Raw genomic sequence first — 21455 nt, forward strand, 5'->3', positions numbered from 1 at the left:
TGGTCACCCTTCGTGTTACCGACTTGGGACTACATAGCCTTACTAGCGCAATCGACTGATAAGAACTGCCGTTACTAGGCCACGTCGACCCATATGACCAGTCTTGTAACTTCACTTGAATTTCATCATCGCTCAGTACATAGTTTCAAAATAGAACCGCAATCGAGTAAGATAAATTAACAAAGAGTTTCCTGCGATCGTGAGTCAACAGGTAAATGACACAGGTACCTACTTAATAAAAGATCGGAAATATTTAATTTAGCTATGACGTAAAGGTAATTTTAACATTTTACTTAGTTAATATTCCGGCATGCTAAGATGGCCGTTTGACGTTTTTCCGCTAGTAAAGTTCTTTAAAGATTTCAAATATAGTCTATAAAGCAGCTTAAACATAAAAACGTATATTGATGGACCAAAGCATAATTTTTTTTCCAGTTCGTAGGGTAGACCTGGTACAATTTTATGAGGCTACCGTATGTTAGTTATATCGTGAAGTTAGTAGTGTTTGTTTGTGAATATCTCTGCTCGAAATGTACCTACTGATTTTAATAAAGTAGGACTAATGTGTATGGTTTATTTTTCCCAATATAAGTGGTGACTAACCTCTTACTATAGGTATTCTCTCACTCCTTCTGTTTTATGGAAAGTTATTTTTTCTACGTCCAAGTTCACCTTAGAAAAATCGATGCAGTGTTTTAGGTTATCAGATTTTTGTGTTGTGCACCATGCGCCCGCACGGAGTTGGCTAAAGAGCACGTTACAAACCTAAGCTGATATTTTGTTGTACCTATTGTTATGGCGAAGAATCATTTTTTTTAATAGTTTTTTTACAATCCAGACTGCAGGGTCTCGTCAGTGTAGAGGGAGTAAGTAGGTACTACAGGGGGTAATGTTGTCTATAGATATAACAGGGGTATCGTAATCGTATGGCAAATATTCTGATACCCAAACGTTTGCAAACCACGAGCCCTCGAGATCTGTATATAAAAAGAGTCCACTAACCGGGCTTAGACGTGTAGGCGGAGGAGGAGACATCGTGACTGTAAATAGTGTCACCTAACCAAACAGCAGGTTCTCGTCATCGAACGCGGTGCGAGCGAATCGGTGCAGCACGTATTGTTCCTGTCTTTAGAGATGCGGGCAGTAGACCGGCGTGTGAAGAATATAAGCAATAACTATAGACATCGTAATCAACAAGACGTCGAGACTGTGTAAAAATGTGTACTAACGGGGCAGCACGGTCTCGCCATCGATCGCGGTGACGAGCGAGTCGGTGCAGCAGGTGTTAATCGTGCCTATGGAGATGCAGCCAGTGGATGACACGGCCGGCGAGTGCCACTTATCCCGCGCGTTGTCGAGCTATACAACCTCTAGACCTGTGTCAAAGTGTGCACTAACCGAGCAGCAGGGTCTCGTCATCGAGCGCGGTGACGAGCGAGTCGGTGCAGCAGGTGTTGGTGTTGTCTATGGAGATGCGCACGGAGGCGCAGTCGGCGGGCGAGTGCGGTAGCTGCTCCGCCGATTGCGCCGAGACCCGCCCGTTGGCGAGCCGTAACGACGCCGTGCGCCCGCCCGTGCCTGTCGCCGCGCCGCCTCCACCATCTTCGCATCTGGAAAGAGCAACACAATATTGACTTCTACCTTCAATATTCATTTTAACTTTTGACAAACATCCATACTAATATTTTGGGAAGAATGTTTGTTTCTCTCTCGATTTGTTTGTCTCCTTGTTTGTTTGCTTGTATGTTTTTATATTTGTTTGTTTGTTTATTTGTATATTTACCGCTGTACCAATCTTAATGAAAATTGGCACCGATATAGTTTGCTTTCCGAAGACATCCTGACTAATATTATAAATGCGATATAATCCCAGAAAAAAAAACTGCTATCTATATGATGCCAGTACAAAGTACTTAATTTTTTCGGCACAAGTAAGCTCTGCCCTGTTATGACTGCGATCTCATCTAATGCAGTATAAGATTGTAACGGGCTAACCTATTAGGGATAAGGTAATATATATAAAACATATACCCATACGCGCGATTGTGTACGGAATAGCAGAGAATGGGTAAGGTTCCACAGGGTACTCTTAATAATTAAAAGAAGAAAGTTAGAATATTTTGGCCATGTGATGCGGAACAGCAAAAAATATGAATTTCTTCAGCTTATCATACAAGGTAAAGTGGTAGGCAGACGAAGGCCTGGCCGGCAAAGAATATCATGGCTCAAAAATCTACGACAATGGTTTGGAAAGGACACCAAATCATTATTTAGAGCAGCGGTGTCCAAAGTAGAGCTAGCCCTAATGATTGCCAACCTTCGTAATGAGACGGCATACTAAGAAGAATATACCCCTAATCGGTTTCAACGCGACATCGTCTTTGTCGGTAGTGTACCAGCCACTGCCAAAGCCACCAGACCTGTGCAAAGAAGATTCCGAAATAATTATTTCCAAAATTGCCCCTGCCTGAGGCCGAAACCAGGAGCTCTACGTATAGGACAACAGCCCTCACCACTGCACCATGGGGTCATCAAGTATACGAAAGCAAAATGGTCAGGTATTCAGCTAAATGGTTTATAGTCCGCTCACAATTTTGAAAAGCATAAAAAATAATGCTTACAATCTCTATTTTTATATTTCCGCAAATTACTCAGCGTCTACGCACGAGCACCTAAATCGTTTCTAATAAACGACCTTATTACTATTAAACTATTCTATTCTGAGGAACATATTACGCATTGATTATAAACCATTCTAAAATTTACAGCTTCGTTGGTCTAGCGGCTATGATCCAACTAAGGGTTTAAACGAACCCGGTTTCTATTCCCTAGTCGAATTTATTTGGGGATTATAAAATAAACATTGAATAGTTTTTTTTTTTTTAATAAAAATTGACGATGGTAATGCTAAGTGAAAAACCATCGCCAATAAACAGTGCAGTTTGCAGTGTTGCCATACGTCCTAAAAATGCCGCCCTAAGCCCATCAACCTGAGGCGTATTGATGTTAAACCTAGAGTGCCTGAAACTACCACCTAAACCAACCGAGTCTTTCAGCCCGGAACTTCGCAATTTAATTGCAAAAATATACGTATATACTAGTTAAATATTATTCAAGAACTTTTCAAAAACAGATATGTATCGAGTTCCTAAAACTATATTAACAATGCTGCGTATAATCGTAAAAACAGAAATGTATCTACTCTAAGAGGATCCAAACTATAAGAGACTCAAAGACGTTCGATTTAAAGTTATAAAACCTAATGCATAGCTATTGAAATTCCATTCATTGGTCATTCACCCATATACTGTTGATCCAAACGTTTAAAACGCGCTGGAAACTAACGCAATGCTGTTTTAATAAATGCTCTTGTTTGCGTTGTAAATCTCGAGACAGTGTCGTATTTCGCATAATTTTTTTACTTCAATCTCCGCGTAATGGTGCAAATAAATCTTTTTATACTTTTGCATTTCCGCCTGAGATCGTTAACAGAGCTATAAACACAGTGATTTCTTTATGAACATACATTTAAAAGTTGTGGAGGCTAGACCGTAGCGGAAAAGCGTATCAATCCCGCGATTACACTTAGTCGTTCGCTCGAATTCAAACGACTAAATGTAATTGAAATAAATAATAAATGTAAATAAAGGGGGCGAGGGGGATGGGTTGAAAGCGGTCGAGTCCACTCAATTACGTACGCCTTTATCGCTTATAACAACTGAAGATAGAAGCTCGAGCATGGCGTTTCACTAGCGGTATTTCAAGATTCCTGCACCGATAATTTTGCCCGCCCCGTAAATTTATGGAAAAAAAATGAATGAAGAAACTAAAAAGGCATAATAAGAAAAAAACTCACTGAAAGGTTATAATAGAATCATGGGATAGGAACTATGCATTTTTCCAGGATAAAAAGTACATTCACCCGGTGAGGGCCCTTTTATCTCTAAGTCTAATATGCCCATGCGTTTGACATGTTTTTTTTAGGTACCATCATTAGAGATCATAATTCGAATTTCTTAGAAGTCCTTGGCTGCGATCTCACCTGGTGGTAAATAATGGTGCAATCTAAGAAGGTAGCTGGCTAACCTGTTAGAGGTATGGCAGTTATATTAAACCCATACGTGGTTTTTAAGCGGCATCGTACCGGAATGCTCAAGCACTTTGCTCAACCATGGCCAAAAAAACCATATGAAGATTCCTTAAGACATTCAATTTCTCAATTACGAGAGATTTTTCACTAATTTTGGTTGCGTCCAGATAATTCTGCCCTTTCTTTGATATCGTTTGTTCAATAAGTGGGCTACTAATGTTGGGTATTTTAGTTTGAAATTAGAAGCCCCACGCCCATCATTCTTCTAGGCTATCCCTCCCATTATCACTTTAGACTTTCAATTCATTGAATTAAGCTGTATTTCATAACTAGTTTTTCTATAACTAATCTTGTCCGCGTTTATAACGATTAATTCCAGCGGGAACTGTTAGTTTTCCCGGGATAAAAGAAGCTTATATGCTATTGCAAGCTATAATCTATATCTGTGCCAATTTTCATGTAGATCTACCAAGCCAATTGAGCGTGATTGAGTAACAAACACAAAAACACTCATCCAAACTTTCGCATTTATAATAATGTAGTACGAATGTTTTAATGACGCAGGCTCTCTCAATAGTCCACTGAGTAACTTTGAATTTTATTTTAAGGCTTAAAAATAATGATCTCGTTACAAAAATATTATAACGAGCACTATCTGTCTTATTACCAAACTGTGGTGCACTGTGCCCTTGAGAAATAGCGTTTTTCTTTTTCTTTTTTAAACTATTTTATTTCTTAAGATGACCCGGTGAACCTTGTACCGCCTGAAATTGATTCTAACTTTTCATATGCCAAGAGCGGTGATAGCCTAGTGTTCAGAACTTTGGCCTCACATTCGGTGGGACTGAATTCGATCTCCGGCACGCTCCTCTAACTTTTCTGATTTATGTGCGTTTTTTTATTAAAACAATTAAAAATATCAATTGATACGGCGAAGGAATACGTCTTGAGGAAACCTGAATGCCTGAGATTTCACCATGTTTTCAAATACTTGTGAAATCCGCACTTGGTCAGCGTGCTGGACTCCGGCCTAAACCTTACAAACGCCGCCATATTTAAAAGAGCGATTCACCTTTCTTCACTTATATCTGCGAGCTAATAATGACAGCTTGTTACACGCTCCTGCTAGTCGTTCATTGCCGTATGGCAATTCTTTTACGGTAAAGATGGAACCTATGGAATGAGCTGCCGAGGGATAAGATAAGACAGTCCAAATCATTAAATATCTTTAAATCGCGGTTAAAAGACTAATTCCTGTCTAATACCTTTGTAGTAAAATATCTATGTATATGTTTAAATAGTAATATGTATTTAAGTTTATATATTGATATATATATATATGGATATTTATATACATATATATAAATATATAAGTTTTAACAATATATATTTAGTATTATTATATATTGTATATGTAATGTATATAACTAGCACAATTTGGGTATTGCACTATCCCGTTTTCTGTAATATGTTTCTTATATTATAGTTTTTTTGTTGTTAACCTGGCTTTCTATTTGTATGTGCGATAAAGACTTTTTCTTCTTCTTCTTCTTTCTCATTCTTAGAGGAGACCCGTGCCCTGTATTAGAGCGGTAATAGGTTGATAGTTATGATGATATAAGTACGAGAATATGCAATTATTGCTGTGTTGTAGTGTGATGCGAAGCGGTGGTAGACCAGTGGGTACGACTTCGACATCACTTTCGGGTGACCGAGTTCGAATCTAGCAAGCACCTCTAACTTTCCTGAGCTATGTGCGTTTAAAGCACTTAAAATATCACTTGCTTCAACGGTGAAGGAAAACAGTGAGGAAACCCGCATGCCTTATAGTCCATAATGTTCTTAAAGGTGTGTGGAGTCCACCAATTCACACTGGGCCAGCGTGGTGGACTATGACCTTTACCCCTTCTCATTGTGGGAGGAGACCCGTGCCCTGTATATCAGTAATGGGTTGTTATGATGATAATGATGATGATTACTGTGTTGCGGTCTTAAAGGCGTGATTACCGATGTAATTACAGGCAGAAGAGGCTTTACACCTACGCCCAGTGGCGTGCACTTCATACATGCACAAAAGCACTGCATACCCAAAAATTTAAATATAGCCCGAATAAGAGGAGGATTTTTTCCATTTTATGCACTAGTAGGACGTGTTTCTTGCATGCCCTGCGAATTTTATAGGCAAATGTTTTCCCACTTACTTAAAGCTGGACGGCCTGTGCCATAAATCTATATATATAAAAGAAAGTTGTGTTAATTACACCATTTATAACCCAAGAACGGCTGGACCAATTTTTATGATATTTGATTTTTTGGAGTCCTCTTAGACCGGAATAGGATAATAAGTATTAAAATATAACATTCAGAAGTGCGCCGGGACAGCTAGTCCAACTACGAAAAAAAGTGACTTATAATACAACCAAGAAGTTGGAATCGAAGTCACGTTTGGAATTTTTGACGGAAATACCAAGTGTCGAAATACGAAAGGAAAATGTTTGATCGGTGATACAATTCATGAGTAGAATTCGTAATCATTGCTATGCATAAATTAAGGTTGGGACTGACTCAGCATTATAAAACTGAGTGACTTGCCCGAATCACGTTAGGGTTTGTAGCGAAATATGGAGCTGTATTTCCTTTAAAATAATGCAAGTGCGCATCGTCATGTTCTCAATCCAAACTATTTTATATTACCAAGATTTATAAAAACTATTTATATACAGCAATACAATAATATACGCAGTAGGTGTTTAAACGGAGTAGGTTTTCGATCTCCCTGTCTCAGTAGTGAGCGCTTTGGTCTTCAAAAAAAAAACAAAATTAATTTATTTCAAGAAGGCCTAATTAATAAGCACTTATGAAACGTCAAGTCTGTTTGTAGTGACGCTACCACCGGTTCGGAAGGCGGATTCCACTGAGAAGAGCCGGCAAGAAACTCAGCAGGTTGCTCTTTTCCAACATCATTTGAAATAACAATCTTTAGAATTTTTCTGTTTTGTGAGAGATGAGAGCGGAGTGGCCTGCTTCCAAGCAGCCTTGTCGTTTAGGAATTCATCAATCGTGTATTAACCACGATTTATTAAATGTGTTTTAATATATTGTTTAAACTTAGGTAAAGGTAGATCTAATATTACCTTCGGTATCATGTTATAAAAGCATATACCCATCCCCACAAAGGATTTCTGTACTTTTCTCAGACGATATGCAGATATCACTAATTTATGTCCGTTTCTACTTAGTCTTGAAAGTGGAGATCCCGGGCTCCATCCCCAACAAAGGAATTTTGGAATTTATAATTTCAAAATTTTCTCTGGTCTACATTGGGGGGAGGTTTAGGCCGCGGCTAGTTACAACCCGACCTACAAAACGTGCACCAATTGATTTAATGTTCCGGTACGATGTCGCCTGGAAACCAATTTGGGAGTGCAGGTTTACTATAACTACCATACCCGCAGTAGCGTGCATAAAGGGATCTGCACAGGGTATGCAGACGATATAAAATGAAGAAAATCTCCAGTACGAGTTATAAAAAACTTAAGGATAGGCATTGTGAGAGCTATAAAAAGCCTTCCACTAAGTATTAACCATACGTACTGGAGATTTTCTTCATTTTAAATCGTCTGCATATCCTGTGCATGCCCTCTATGCACGCCACTGCATACCCGGTACCCCTACCCGGTTAGCCCGTCATCTTAGGCAGTATAAGCATGTGAGATTACAGTGCAAGTGTTAGTGGAACAAGACGGAAAAATTCATTAACGAGAAAAGCACTATCAATCGTAGAAATTAAAACGCCTGTACATTAAAATTCATACAAAGTAGCAACGTGTTTGATGTAGGTATAAGGCACATTGCATCTGCAGGCAGATCAATGTAAAATGGATATAGGTTAAGAGAATTCCCGGCATGAGCTCCCTCGTTAGCGCGTCATACGTCATACTCAATGAACTTCCCCCGGGAGTCGCATATCAAACAACCAGGGATGCTAAACAACATCTCGGCGGAGACTCATTACGTAAACAATAATAATTACTGTAGCTAAAAGATTTTTTTTATGAAGTTTTTCCCTGAGCTTATTAATATGTTACCTTAAAAGGATTCATTTATTTATTAGCGGTTTTCCCACGACAAACAAGCTTACGAATTTTCATTTTATCAAAAGTTTTATTTTAAATTTAGCAACGCGGAGTTAATTTTTTTTTTGTGATGTCATACTCCCTTACATTATTTGTGTGACTTTAAAGGAATTAAAATATTTTGTAGCGGTTTCCCACGACGAAAACACTTTCACATTTTCATTTTATCAAAAGTTTTATTTGAAATTTGCCAGAGCGAAGTAAATTGACAATAAAAAACTTTCCACGTGAATTGTGTAATTCTGAAATACTGCGGTAGGGACGAGTAAGAGTTCTAATTGTTCTTTTTTCCAGAGGCAGACCAATTTTAATTGGGAGAATGTAGGGAGAGGTGGGTATGTAAATTGTGTTAGACGGGCGAAATTTTAAAGGCGTGTTAATTTGTTTCACCGGTATTTTGCCTTTGTTCCGAATAATTTATTTCGGTCTAAGTTAACAAGTCCATTTATCATTTTTACGTAGGTATTTTTACCAGGACATCACCGTGACGATATATTACGTCCTAGTTCATGGATGGCGCACCTTTTTACAAGTAAGTGCCTTTTTTAAGCCAGAATTCTCTGGTGATGGAGCGAAATGTATGTAGATACGTATTTCTTAATCTGCGGCATTGCGTATAAAATTATATAAAATATCCACACATATTTTATATAATTTTTTACGCAATGCCGCAATTTTATACGCAGTTATTGCAGATTATAACAAATTAAGCTTTATTCGAAATATCAAGATTGAACTTCCGAAATATAACCCCGGCTTCTATACTGTAGCAGTGAAGCGGTGATAGCCCAGTGGGCAGGAGCTTAACTTCAATTTCCAGGGAGCTCAGTTCGTATCCCAGCACGCACCATCGTGATGGATTACGGCCTTTTAGCCCCTTCTCATTGTGCCCTGTAGTGGGCCGTTAATAGGTTGATATTATTATTATGATGAAGATTTAGTTTTGTTAATGGCCTACGACATAAATACCTATTCGTGTGCTATCTATGGCACGCATGAAATTGGTCCGCTATCTCTGTCCTAGTGGCTGGCACTTCGGTTTACCTTTCAGGAGTATCAAGTTGGATTCCCGGCACGCAATTTCTAACTTTCCATGAATGTTAAAGTTCTTAATTTTAGCAATTAAATACTACTTTCTTTGACGGTGAAGGAAAATATCGTTAGGATGCCTACGTGCCTACTAGTTCTTCATAATATTGCCAAGGGCGTGTGAAGTCTACCAGACCCTTCTCATGCTTTTAAAGGAGACTCGTGCCCTGTTGTATGCCGGTGTTGATCAACCGGTCAATTGATGGTGATGCTCTGTCGTCGGATAAAATTGGACAAAGCAAACGAGCGGTCGTTCTAAGGTTACTCTCGCAGTGCGGTTTAGTAAGATGATGGTGATAAGTACATTCCCAAACTTGCATCTGATTCGCCAAGCTGCATTTGATGCTTTCATGATGTAGGATTTATTTCACACATTTTTAAACCTCACGTGAAACTTGAACAAATTGCCGTGACACTACAGTGTAATTTCATCGTCTCAAGAAACTTTCCTCGTGAGGCCACTTAATTAATTGGCATGGACCCGGCTAATAAAGACAAGAACACAAATGTAAACAATACTCTGTTTATATACCTTAAAGCAATGTTCCGAGAGCAGATGGTACTGCGGTATAATAGCTCCTTCGGGAACTGAATACGTGTTTGTGTTTTGATTTAATGTAGATAACACTAATTATAAACATCGTTCTGTGTAATTTTACACGCGTCGAGGCACGTTTTACTGCTGGCATTGCCATTTAGTACAGACACTGGGAATGGGTGCTTATTGTCTGCAGAAGTCCCTTTTACCGCCCAGCATTCTGATCCATACAACACGACGAGGATTAAAGCCATTTTGATTCAATTACAAAAATTAAATATAACAATGAACCAACAAAATAAAATGTATGAAAAAAAAGGAACGAATGAATAGGGTAGTGTATAAATATATTTTGCTCAACATCGATAAAATTTACGCGATTTCGACCACGGCTCTTGGTAAATTACATCAGCGAACATGCGATGCGCGAATTAGTAAGCACAATTTCGCGAATAAGATTAAATCTATATATCTAACTTGACCTTGATGAATGAGTATATTAATATCATTACCAGCCAACGAAGCACGGGCCTCTTCTCAGAATGAGAAGGACTTGGGCCGTTAACCACGCCGGCCACTTGCGGATCGGTAGAATTCACACGCCTTTGAGAACATTATGGAAGACGCTCAGGCATGCAGCTTTCCTTGCGATGATTTCCATCACAGTTAAAGCAAGTGATATTTTATTGCCAAAATTGGAAATAGCTCCTAAAAATTTCCCAAAATTGGAAATACCATTATGCTTTTACCGTTTTTTTATACTAAGCCAATTATTTTATGTCACATAAAATTATCTGCATAAATATGTCTTGGAATTTTAGAACCCAAATCATAACATCTAGATTTGTTTATAAACTTTTCAGCTGTTCTACTAGTCATGCTCACGTAGAGTGGAATCAAGAATGCTGCGCATTTCCGTGTATATCGCTCAGCTTTTTATACGTTAATGATACACTTGTGTATACTGAATAAAGCAGAACGCTGTTATCAGGTTTCCAGGAATCCTTCACCATGTTTTTTTTCTTAAATCGCCATCATTTGGAATCGACGCTACTTTTTTAAAAAGTTATTGCTGTGGGAAGAAATGCATTAAAGAAAAGCAAAGGTTTGAGAGCGTTTTATACACATAATAAATTCCTTATATCCTATCAAAATTACTTCACTCGTTTTTTCTCGCACGTCTGAAGGTCGGTTGGTAGAAAATGCTGTAGCATATAGTCTTTTGTCAGCCGATTGAGCAATAAAGAGAAATAAGTGAGTTTTTTAACAACCACATCCCCAAACAAAACTAATATTCTAAATGCTCAAGGGCGTCTGATTGTTTGTTTGTTTTCTATGTTCGGCTCAACTGTGGAATCGAACTGATGAAATATGCCACACATGTAGCTTGCATTATGGGGATGGACATAGAATGAATAATTGTTTTCCCTTTACGCGTTATTTTTAACTATTATTAAAAAGTTCAGTTCGATAGTAGAAGCTGTGATAACCTATTTAGGATTTAGGCTCCACTTTTGGAAGGCCGAGTTCTTATCCCAGCACCTCTAACATTTCTGAGCTTTATGCATTTTTAAGCAATCAATATATGACTTGCTTCAACGGTGAAGGTTTTCTTTCGTAAGGAAAGCTACATGCCTGAGTGTTTTCCATAATGTTCTTAAAGGCGTGTGAATTCTACCGATCCGCAAGTGGCCAGCGTGATTAACTACGGCCCAAATCCTTCTCATTCTGAGTGGAGGCCCGTGTTTTGTTGGCTGGTAATGATATTAATATACTCAGTCATCAAGGGCAAGTTAGATATATAGATTTAATCTTATTCGCGAAATTGTGCTTACTAATTATTAAAGAGGAACTTGCATGTCTGAGAGAACTCATAGAGTCTACCAATCCGCACAGAGCCAGCGTGGTGGTGTAGTCCCGTGCCCTGTAGTGGGCCAGCAATGGGTTGATATGACGATAATGATGATTCAGATGATAATTAGTTCAGGTAAACCAGGATGTCCAGTTAAGCATACGACTTAACGTGGCGTTAAAAAGTGTTACGTCACACTGTCACACCGTTACGTTTATTTGATTGTGATTGCTTTACAAAATCTGATAGTAAAGCTTTCAGTTCTACTTCAAAAGCGTGAAAACGGGAGCGCTCCAAAAATCTTTATTGAGATCTATATTGAAACTTTAATGCTTTTGGTGAGTGTTGTGCTGTACCTATAATTAGATTAGTTAACCCTGGGTGTGCAGTTCGGCACGCGACCTCGCGTGGTAGTGTCAGGGTCACGCCATTAACGTGCTGGAATTTAATACCGATAGCTTTACGCTTTTTTTTGTTCAAACAACTAGGATTGGGCACCTGGTTTATTAAATTGTATTTGCCTACGTAATTGTTTTCATACGTAAGTGTGTCTGAGTGGGGTTTTGCATCAATGGTAAATTACTCGATCCTATATTCATGATTGGTTTCTGCTATAGGGCTTCATGATTGCTCTGAAAATGTAAGTAACAAATGCAGAATAGTAGGTAGGTACCTACATACCCAGTTTAACTGTATGTTACGTCTATAAAACTATTAATTACACCGTTTTAAAATATTTATTAACAGTCAATCCTTCAGCCTTATGTAAACTTTTCTGTTTGTAAGGAATGAAATTTAAGAAAAGTGAAGCGTTTCTTTATAAAAACTTAAACTCTATGAATTAATTAAGCTTAGGCAAATTTGATTTAGTTAATACTTGGCTCATAATTCATTTATTTTATTAATTACAAATTAATAAAATAAATGAATATCTGGAATTGCAAACTGTACGCCATCTTTCGTCTAGTAGCAAAAAACTTTTGACAGCGCCATCTATGCCTCGACTTGCAAAACACGTTCGCGAAACTTCCTCAATTTTCCGCAAGCTGTAACTAAGCGCTAGTACCGAAAATTGTTTCAGGGTTATTGGCACGCATATGTTATAAAAATTCTCATTCAGTTCGATGGAGTTTTAATTAAATATTTTTCTATGTAAGTACTTTTATTTATACCGGGTGTTTAAAAATATTTAATTTAATGAAAAAAAAAATTGTAAGAAACTTACGTACACTAACATTTATATTCTTCAAAGATCTTTATTCACTCTTTATCACTTACACTTTTAGACGTCAGATAGGATACCTAGCTATTCATTAACCGTAGCTTGTTAGAAATAATTATTTAAGGCTAAATATAAAAAGTTAAATTTAGTACCGAAATTCAATTAAAAAGCAACAGGCCCCGTTTTCATAAGTAGGTCCAAAAATTTCATTGTACTTATGTTGAACCGATGATATATGATACCGAATGTATATATTAGGCGAGGCACGTATGCCTCCCACGTCTATCCTCTGGGATTCAAGCATATGAATAATAGCACTGTAGCATGACTCAATTGACACAAATACGTATAATTGGAGATTGCATATAACGTTATTTGGAATGACAAACATTTGTATATCATAACTTATATTATGAATGCGACAGTTTCTTTGTTTGTTCTTCCTTCACGCCTTAACTTATCAACTTGATTTTTGGCATAGAGTAAGTTGAAATATGATAAGCTAATTTTAGTCATAGGAAAACTTACGGTTTACATTGAATTTATAAAAAACCGCAATAAACGCGGACAACTTACCTTAGATAATTTATCTGCAAACATTACCTGCCTGTTGTATTAGGTACAACAACAACTACAACAATTAAGGGTTACTACGGTAAACTTCTTTGAAACATGCAGTTTATTTTTACTCATCCACAGTCACATTCGTTACCTGAAGTTATTTTCCAGAAATTAATTAATTATTTGTTATTGGATAGATCGTAGGCGTTACTTTGCGGAATAATTATTTACATAAAAGTTTACGATAAAACACTACATTAGAAAAGCACCCATGTTTTTAATATATGCTAACAGAGAATGAAGTCTTTGACGGCCGATTGGCGCAGTGGGCAAGCGACCCTGCTTTCTGAGTGCAAGGCTGTGGGTTCGATGATCGATTCCCACAACTGAAAAACGTTTGTGTGATGAACATGAATGTTTTTCAGTGTCTCGGTGTTTATATGTATATTTTAAGTATTTATGTATATTATTAATAAAATTATTCATCAGTTATCTTACACTTAATTTGGGGACTAGATAGTTTTGTCGTAGTATATCTATTTATTTATTTATTTATTACTTATTATTATTATTAAGTCTAGGTACAACAGAAAATTATTGACAGTTCATGTATAAAAATGATCATAAGTGACTTAAAAAGTAGGATTTGAGTTTTTTCTTAATATTACGAGGATTTTTCTTAATATTGATGATTGAACAATTAATTATAAATTGTAAAGCCAATATCTTAGGATGCTCCGGTGTCGGAGTGAAACATTGCCGGAGATCTGTTTGGTGTGGCGTATAAATATTGAAGAAATTATAAATTACCATCTACAGATTATCCCGCTTTTCTTTTCGCGGAGTACAGAAATTTAAGTTTAATTTTCATAGAATTAATTTGTTGCATAGGATCATAAAAAACTGTTTATTGACGGCTACAATAAAGGTTAACTATAACGCAGCACTTAATAAAACTGTTTATTAAGTGCTGCGTTAAAGAACACACGAACTAATATTAGCGGTTGCCTACCTGACTGTTACCTACGCTACGCCATATTACATGTTGCGACGACACAAACAGATTCATTAAAAATAATTGTTTAAATAGTTATAATTTGCTTTATGTAATTCATTATACCTAATTCTAATCGAAATGTTTAATATTTTTCTAAACAGAATACCTACATGGTAAAGTCACTTGAAACAGACTGACTTGACGTTTCAAAAGTGATTATAAACTAAATAAAATTTGAATTTTTTTTTAATTATATAGTTTGTGAAATAATTTGCTGGAAACTTATATCATAAAAATTGTTATTGTTTCGTTTTGTTGTCGAAATTATAAACGGTACCTGAGCCGTATAAAAGTAGAAGCAATGCTTTCTCAATAATTCATAATTCATAATATAAGTAAAATGTAATAAGTAAAACTAGTATTATTCAAGTCCTATCCCCACGTTCTCCAACACTAGACTAGTAGATATAGTAATTATCAAAAAATACCATAATAAAATTAAATTCCTTGGTAACCAAATCACTTGGCTAGATTGTAATAGTATCGAGTAACCTATGGTACTTTGTGTTAGGCTATAGATTCAAGGGAACCTAAAATCGTTTGAATTCATACTTTACTAAGTGGATGGTATGTAGCAAACATACCATCGTCGGCCTTAGTGATTTAAAAAATCCATGTTAATAGCCAACTTAAGCATTTTTGCAAAATGCAAACTGGAAATTATAAAATTATAAATTTTTACCAACCTGCCGGGAAATATATAGCGCCAAGTAACTGTACTGAGCCAAGTAGAAATAGATTCGGAGTACCAGTTCATATTTCTGTTCCTAGGGCCCGCTTGAGGGCTGGACAGACACTGAGAAGAATTTGGCGTAAGAATTTTTTAAAGCCAAAAACCAACTTAAAACGTAAAATATGTTGATCTGTTTATCCTATTGTCGAAACAAATCTTCGGGTGGATCTGTTTGGTGTGGAGTGTAAAGTTTGAAAAAATTATAAATTACACCATACAGATTCTCCTACTTTTCGCGGAGTATAGCAAATTAAGCTTAATTTTCATAATATAGGGCCTTTACAATGAAAAATTAACGTTCCCTCGGAATTTATGAAGAACAAAAAAATACGCGGGCAAAAGCTAGTAACAAAAATAAATATGTATTATTAATACAATAAACGTATAAGGTACAATAATTAAGAACACATTTACATAAAAACCCGAGATTCCAGGGAAAGGTAGGAATTTATGGGCCAATTAGGTCGGAGTATATTTGTAGGCCATTAAGAGGGAGGGCTATATTGGTGAGGTTTGTTGCCCCTTACAATGTTTATGGTACCTTTTATGTCATAGTTACTTTTATTGTAATATGCAGACTTGGGATAAAGCGGTATTCTTTCTTCTTATGCTTTTAATGTGGAGCGCGCTTCGGCAGTGAAATTGAATCGTACCGTCACAGCAAATGGCATGAAGCCCTCAAATGCCGTCATGCATTCTCTAAGTTTAGTAACTTTTTTTGTAATAATATTCTGTACCTATGGTATTGAAATAATAACAAGATTATATAAATTTTACTAGTTACTTTATTTTATGGCTAGCACGAGATAGTCGCAAACCTTTTTGTTACATCATTACAAGCTATTGCCCGCGACTTCGTCTGCGTTGGTTGTGCAACTTTAACAATATTTGGGGGTTCTACATCATAAAAAATATAATAAAAAAATGTTGTCCAAAAATCACTTAGGGGTTGAAAATAGATAACGACCGATAACGGTCAAGCCATTTTGGAGAAGTGTGTCTCCGAACACTATGACACGAGGCTTTGCTATATTAAATTTAATATCTGTCGAATATCACAGAGAAAAGACTTTTTATGTCTATTTCAAACTCACTTTAATTCAGCCGAGCGAAATTGAACAAACCTCTAAACAATGTTCTTTTATTAAGTTTTCCATTTTAAGGAATTAAGAAGAGGATTTACCACGAAGATTAATAAAAATACCGTAAAACCTTGACCTTATTCGGAGAAAATGTGGGTCATAAGAAAAACATATTATCTACGGGCAGAGAAACAAACAATGTGGGGAGCCACATTGAGTTTGGCAGACGCATACGGCAATATGCTATATGTTGGTATATTATAAAGTAAGCTTTTAGCATTCGCGTAAGATCGAGGCGCGACCTCGACTTTGTACAGGATGTGTTTTGTAATGTGTACAGGATGTGTTTTGTAATTTGTACTTTGGAACTCAACAATCTCTCTTACTTTCTTACCCGACTACTTAGGGTGGTGCTATGGTTATAGCAGACTATGAATGATGCAGATAGAATTTCTTAACGACAAGGCTGCGTGGAAGCTGGCCGTTCCGCTGTTATCTTTCACAAGATAGAAAATTCTAAAGGTTTACAACCTTAAAATTATGTTGAAAAAGAGCAATCGGCTGAGATTATTGCCGGCTTATTTCGATAGAATCTTCATTCAGAACCGGTGGTAGAGTCACTAAAACAGACTGACTGTACAAAGAATGTTGATTTTGCAAAGAATTACTTAGTAATTCTTTGTAAAGTCAATATCTCCTGAGGATGCTCGGGCTCCGAAACGTGCCTAGAGGGTTCATTGCCGAGGATCTGTTTGGTGTGGAGTACACGGATTGAAGTAATTATAAGTACACCATACAGATTCTGCTGCTGTTCGCGGTGTAAAGCAAATTAAGCTTAATTTTCATAATATATTATGGATTTCCGAAAAGTAACGCCTGCTTCTATCCACGTGACTGACTGACTGACTGACTGGCCGTTTCAAAAGTGCTTATAAACTAGGCCTTCTTGAAATAAATGAAATTCGAATTGTTTAGAATTTTGACCATAACCAATAACTTGTAAGGCATACAATGTAAACGTCCTACGTTTAAGCGCTGTACTGTATCAACCTGAGGCGATGTTAAGCCTCCAATGACTCTTCAGACTGGAACACACCAATGCTGCTTGGCGGCATATTGGTGGTAGTATTTTAGCTCTACCACAAAAACCTCTTAGACTCCTTTTAACGATGACTTAGTAATCAATTAAAAATAAGTTTGATAGAGCCTATTGTTTTTACTTGATTCAATCAAACGTGTTTCACATTTATAACGAAAACCTCCCTGGCGCAGTGGCCAGCGCTGTGAATTTAAGCAGCAGCCGGAAATCGAACCCGGGAAGTGTTCGATTTCCGGCTGGGGCATTTTGGGAATTTATAATTTCTGAATTTTCTCTGGTCTGGTCTGGTGGGAGGCTTTGGCCGTGGCTAGTTACCACCCTACCGAAAAAGACGTGCCGCTAAGCGATTTAGTGTTCCTGTGCGATGTCGCGTAGAAACCCATTAGGGGTATGACTACCATACTCCCTAACAGGTTAGCCCGCTTCCATCTTAGGCTGCATCATCACTCAAGCCAAGGGCTAACTTTTCATAGATAGTGTGTGAAAAAAGTGATATCTAAGTTAGCCCCGCGTGCTATCAAATCGCAAGCAGTCTAAAAATAGCCGGGTCAATAATAGCAAGAGACGGCATGTCATACAAAGCGAGCGTTAACTTTGAGCCTTCACCTGTAAAAAGGATTGAATCATAAGTAACTCCTAACTGTTGCAATAAACAGTATCGTAATAACTGTTTTTATAACTTTTGACAAAGTTTAACAGTGGATTTGGCTTGTGATGACTCATGGCTCCGACACATGGCCGCTAACCAATAAATAAATATACTACGACACATATATATACGACATATAAATATACTACGACAATAAAATCTTCATATCATAAGAAATTTTTATGTGACGCGTGAATTTATTGTGACGCATTATCTAGTTAAATAAAGATTAGAGATAGAGATGAAAGATATAACAAATAAATAAATATCGTGAATACAGTTGTCAGTTCTCAAGCAAACATACGTAAATGTCCTGACTTTTACTTTGTTAACTATAGCTCACTTCAGGGTGTCGGTTTTTTGTAACAGTGCGCGCACGCATCGTAAAAATTTACTCTCATCATTTTTCCCTAAGGCGCCAAAAAAAGAATAACTTCAAAAATTCCTTATTGATAATCAAATCAAATCAAATCAAATCGAATATTTTATTTCAAAGTAGGTACCTAACTGTAGACTTTCTGAATGTCATACAAATCTGTCATTATTTCGATAATAATTTTGATTGTAATAATCAATTGATTCAACCATTTGTAAATTAAGTTTAAAAAACAATTTTACGATGTTACAAAAATAATACATGACCAAATTTTATAATTATTAAAATAAATTACCGAGTAAATTATAAAAAAAAATAATAATAATAATTTAAATCTAGCTATAAAAACATTTTTAGGAATACCAACTATGTAGATACTTTTCAATTTAGAAATGTGTTTTAAAATAGCAGCCATCCAAGCGTTCCTGTCACATACATAATCCTCTACGGTGTAGTAACCTTTTTTACATAAACGCTCCTTTACATATGGTTTGAACCTCCCCTATGGTAAATTTAGAGTTTCTGGTGGAATTTTGTTATACAAACGTACGCCATTGCCCGTAAATGACGCGCTGACTTTCTTTAGCCTAAACCTCTGTGTTGACATAGATAGTTAAGATGCGTTCAGTTTCTATTACTATGTGTTGGTGAAAACCACATTCGGTAACTTAAAGCTGGAGCTAGAAGGGTTTCTTCTGGAATGATTATTATCACTTAACATACGTCAGGGGTACTATCCGAAACTCACGGCTTAACGTGCTCTAACCACACTCCTGGCTGGTACTGATACTAACTTTTTAACCAAAAAGGCCTTAAAATTTGTGCCTCAACTCAGGAATTAAACCATATAGACAAGATTCTTTTCTTTATAAGTCTATGAATTATAGACAGAGTAGGTAAGTTCATAATACGTACCTAAAAGTTTATTAAAATATATAAGTAAGTTTCTAGTTTGCGTTTTATATTCTATTCATATTTCGTTTACTTACTCAGAAAATCCTATTATTAAGCTTTGTCTCGAAGAAGTTCCTAATTCAGAGTTACAATTATCAACTATACAAACGGTAGCAGCTAAAATGCATTCAAAATGGCTTATCTTTAAACGAAACATAGCCAGGCGTAAGTAAAAGACAAAAACAATGCGCCACACCCACTCCGTTCTTATATACCCAGATTCCACTTTGACCTTTTAATAACTTAATCCCACCTTTGGAATTTGAATTGAGACTTTAAAATCTTTTGAACTTTATCATTAATCTTTACAATTGCACGAGTTTACGGGTAGATCGCACTGTCGCGGCTGCGAAAGGCGTAACTCGTAAACGGACCACCGGCGACGCGATCAACGATTTTATAGACAATTATTCCCAACGTGGCTATTTTTATTAAAATCAGCTTTATATACCACTTAATTTCATTTATATACACATCGAAGCGGCCGTGAGGACGCCAACAACTGTCGTTTCGAAGGCTCAACCAGTCTCTTTCGTGAAAGTATGTATAAATAAGGTTCTACTAGCTTTTATGAGATGATAAGTTTTATATAAGTAGTGAAGTATTCCGCAAGCTAGTTAGGTTACATTCAAAAATTTGTTTGATCCGTTCATTTGATAAATATAGACTGACAAACTTCCGCAATTATAATATTATTATAGCTCGCAGTTCAATTAATAATATATAGACTGTCGTAGGATTTTATCTGTTTCCTATTTGTTAAAAATATGTTTTAAGGAAATAATATAGCTTATAATAACAACACATATTATGAGTCTTTTTGAGTCAACATAAAACATTTTATTAATGTTACGATATCTATCAGTTAACTCCTTTGACAAAGTATATAAAAAAAAATGTTTTTAATAAAAACGTTAAAATTTTCAATATGTCGTACTTAAAATCTTAACTACCTGTTTTTCTTCTCGTTATGATTAAAAGCTTCGCATAACTGTTTGATTTATGTTGAAACAGGGCATATGAGGATATGACGGGCAACTTTCAATGGAAGAGGTAAATCTAAAGAGCGAAAACATCGCATAAAAAACTTGCTTTTTCCATTGGCTATAGAATTACCTAGCAATAAATTCGCTTAGCCCAAGCCCATTGAATACATGGCTATAGATCCCTGGATTCCCGGGAGCCGACTCGTTCCATTAACCCGCTGCTCCGGGGAGCAAATATGGTTCACCGAGCTTGTTAGCGACCATTGTCATGAAGAGAACGATAAAATGCTTTAGATAGGAGTTGGTATGTAATTTTTTCAAAGAATATATTGTTTCTTTTTAAAACTACGTTTCTTATTCTATAATCCGGATGATGGAACATTTTACAGGATAAAAAGTAGCGTATATTACTCTCAAGTTTCTAATCTATGTAGAATATAAAAACTTTAATTATTGGATATCAAAATACAAGATTCGTAACGATCCATGACCACTCCGGTCTTTTTAAGGTGCTGAGTGCTGCTTAATGACATGAGAGTACTTAAACTATTAATAATCAGTGTAGCTCTAGAAAGCCAAAATAGATATTTTTAAATTACAAATTAGGTAAAAAAAGAAGACATAAATAAAAAAAATATATATATATATCTCAATATGCAACATAGCATGCTAAAACCGGAATCTGTCCATATTACGATCTTATGGACGTCATATAATATGTTAGAATAAAAAAAAACCTCGTGTAGTAGTTATCCTTTGATCAAATCTTTATTGGTATGTAAGTCGAAAATAGATATTGAATCTTGACCATGATAAATGTATTCCATCGTGAGAGGTCATCAATTTATTTAACACCGTTCATGATATTAAATGTGATGAAAGCTAAAGGTCAAGTAATAGTCATAATAAAAATCATCTTTTCGGTACTTGTTTTATGTATATTTTACCTGATTTTAAATTTTATTGCGTTGCTGTGCCAACAAGTTGTTATTGATAGAACACCGATGGTATAATATGATGTCGAATCACTC

General features: G+C 36.4%; 1 protein-coding gene across 13 annotated transcripts in view; it reads right to left on the bottom strand.

Moving 5' to 3' along the window:
• The window catches only part of LOC120633048 (potassium/sodium hyperpolarization-activated cyclic nucleotide-gated channel 2), a 284675-nt gene that overhangs the window by 125697 nt on the left and 137523 nt on the right, over nt 1–21455 (bottom strand). For all 13 annotated transcript variants that reach the window (XM_039903105.1, XM_039903108.1, XM_039903107.1 and 10 more), the window contains exon 2: nt 1399–1610. In XM_039903105.1, the coding sequence (XP_039759039.1) occupies nt 1399–1610 (212 nt within the window). The remainder of the gene's footprint in view (nt 1–1398; nt 1611–21455) is intronic.

Source organism: Pararge aegeria, chromosome 21 (assembly GCF_905163445.1).
Source record: "Pararge aegeria chromosome 21, ilParAegt1.1, whole genome shotgun sequence".
Taxonomy (NCBI): Eukaryota; Metazoa; Arthropoda; class Insecta; order Lepidoptera; family Nymphalidae; genus Pararge; species Pararge aegeria.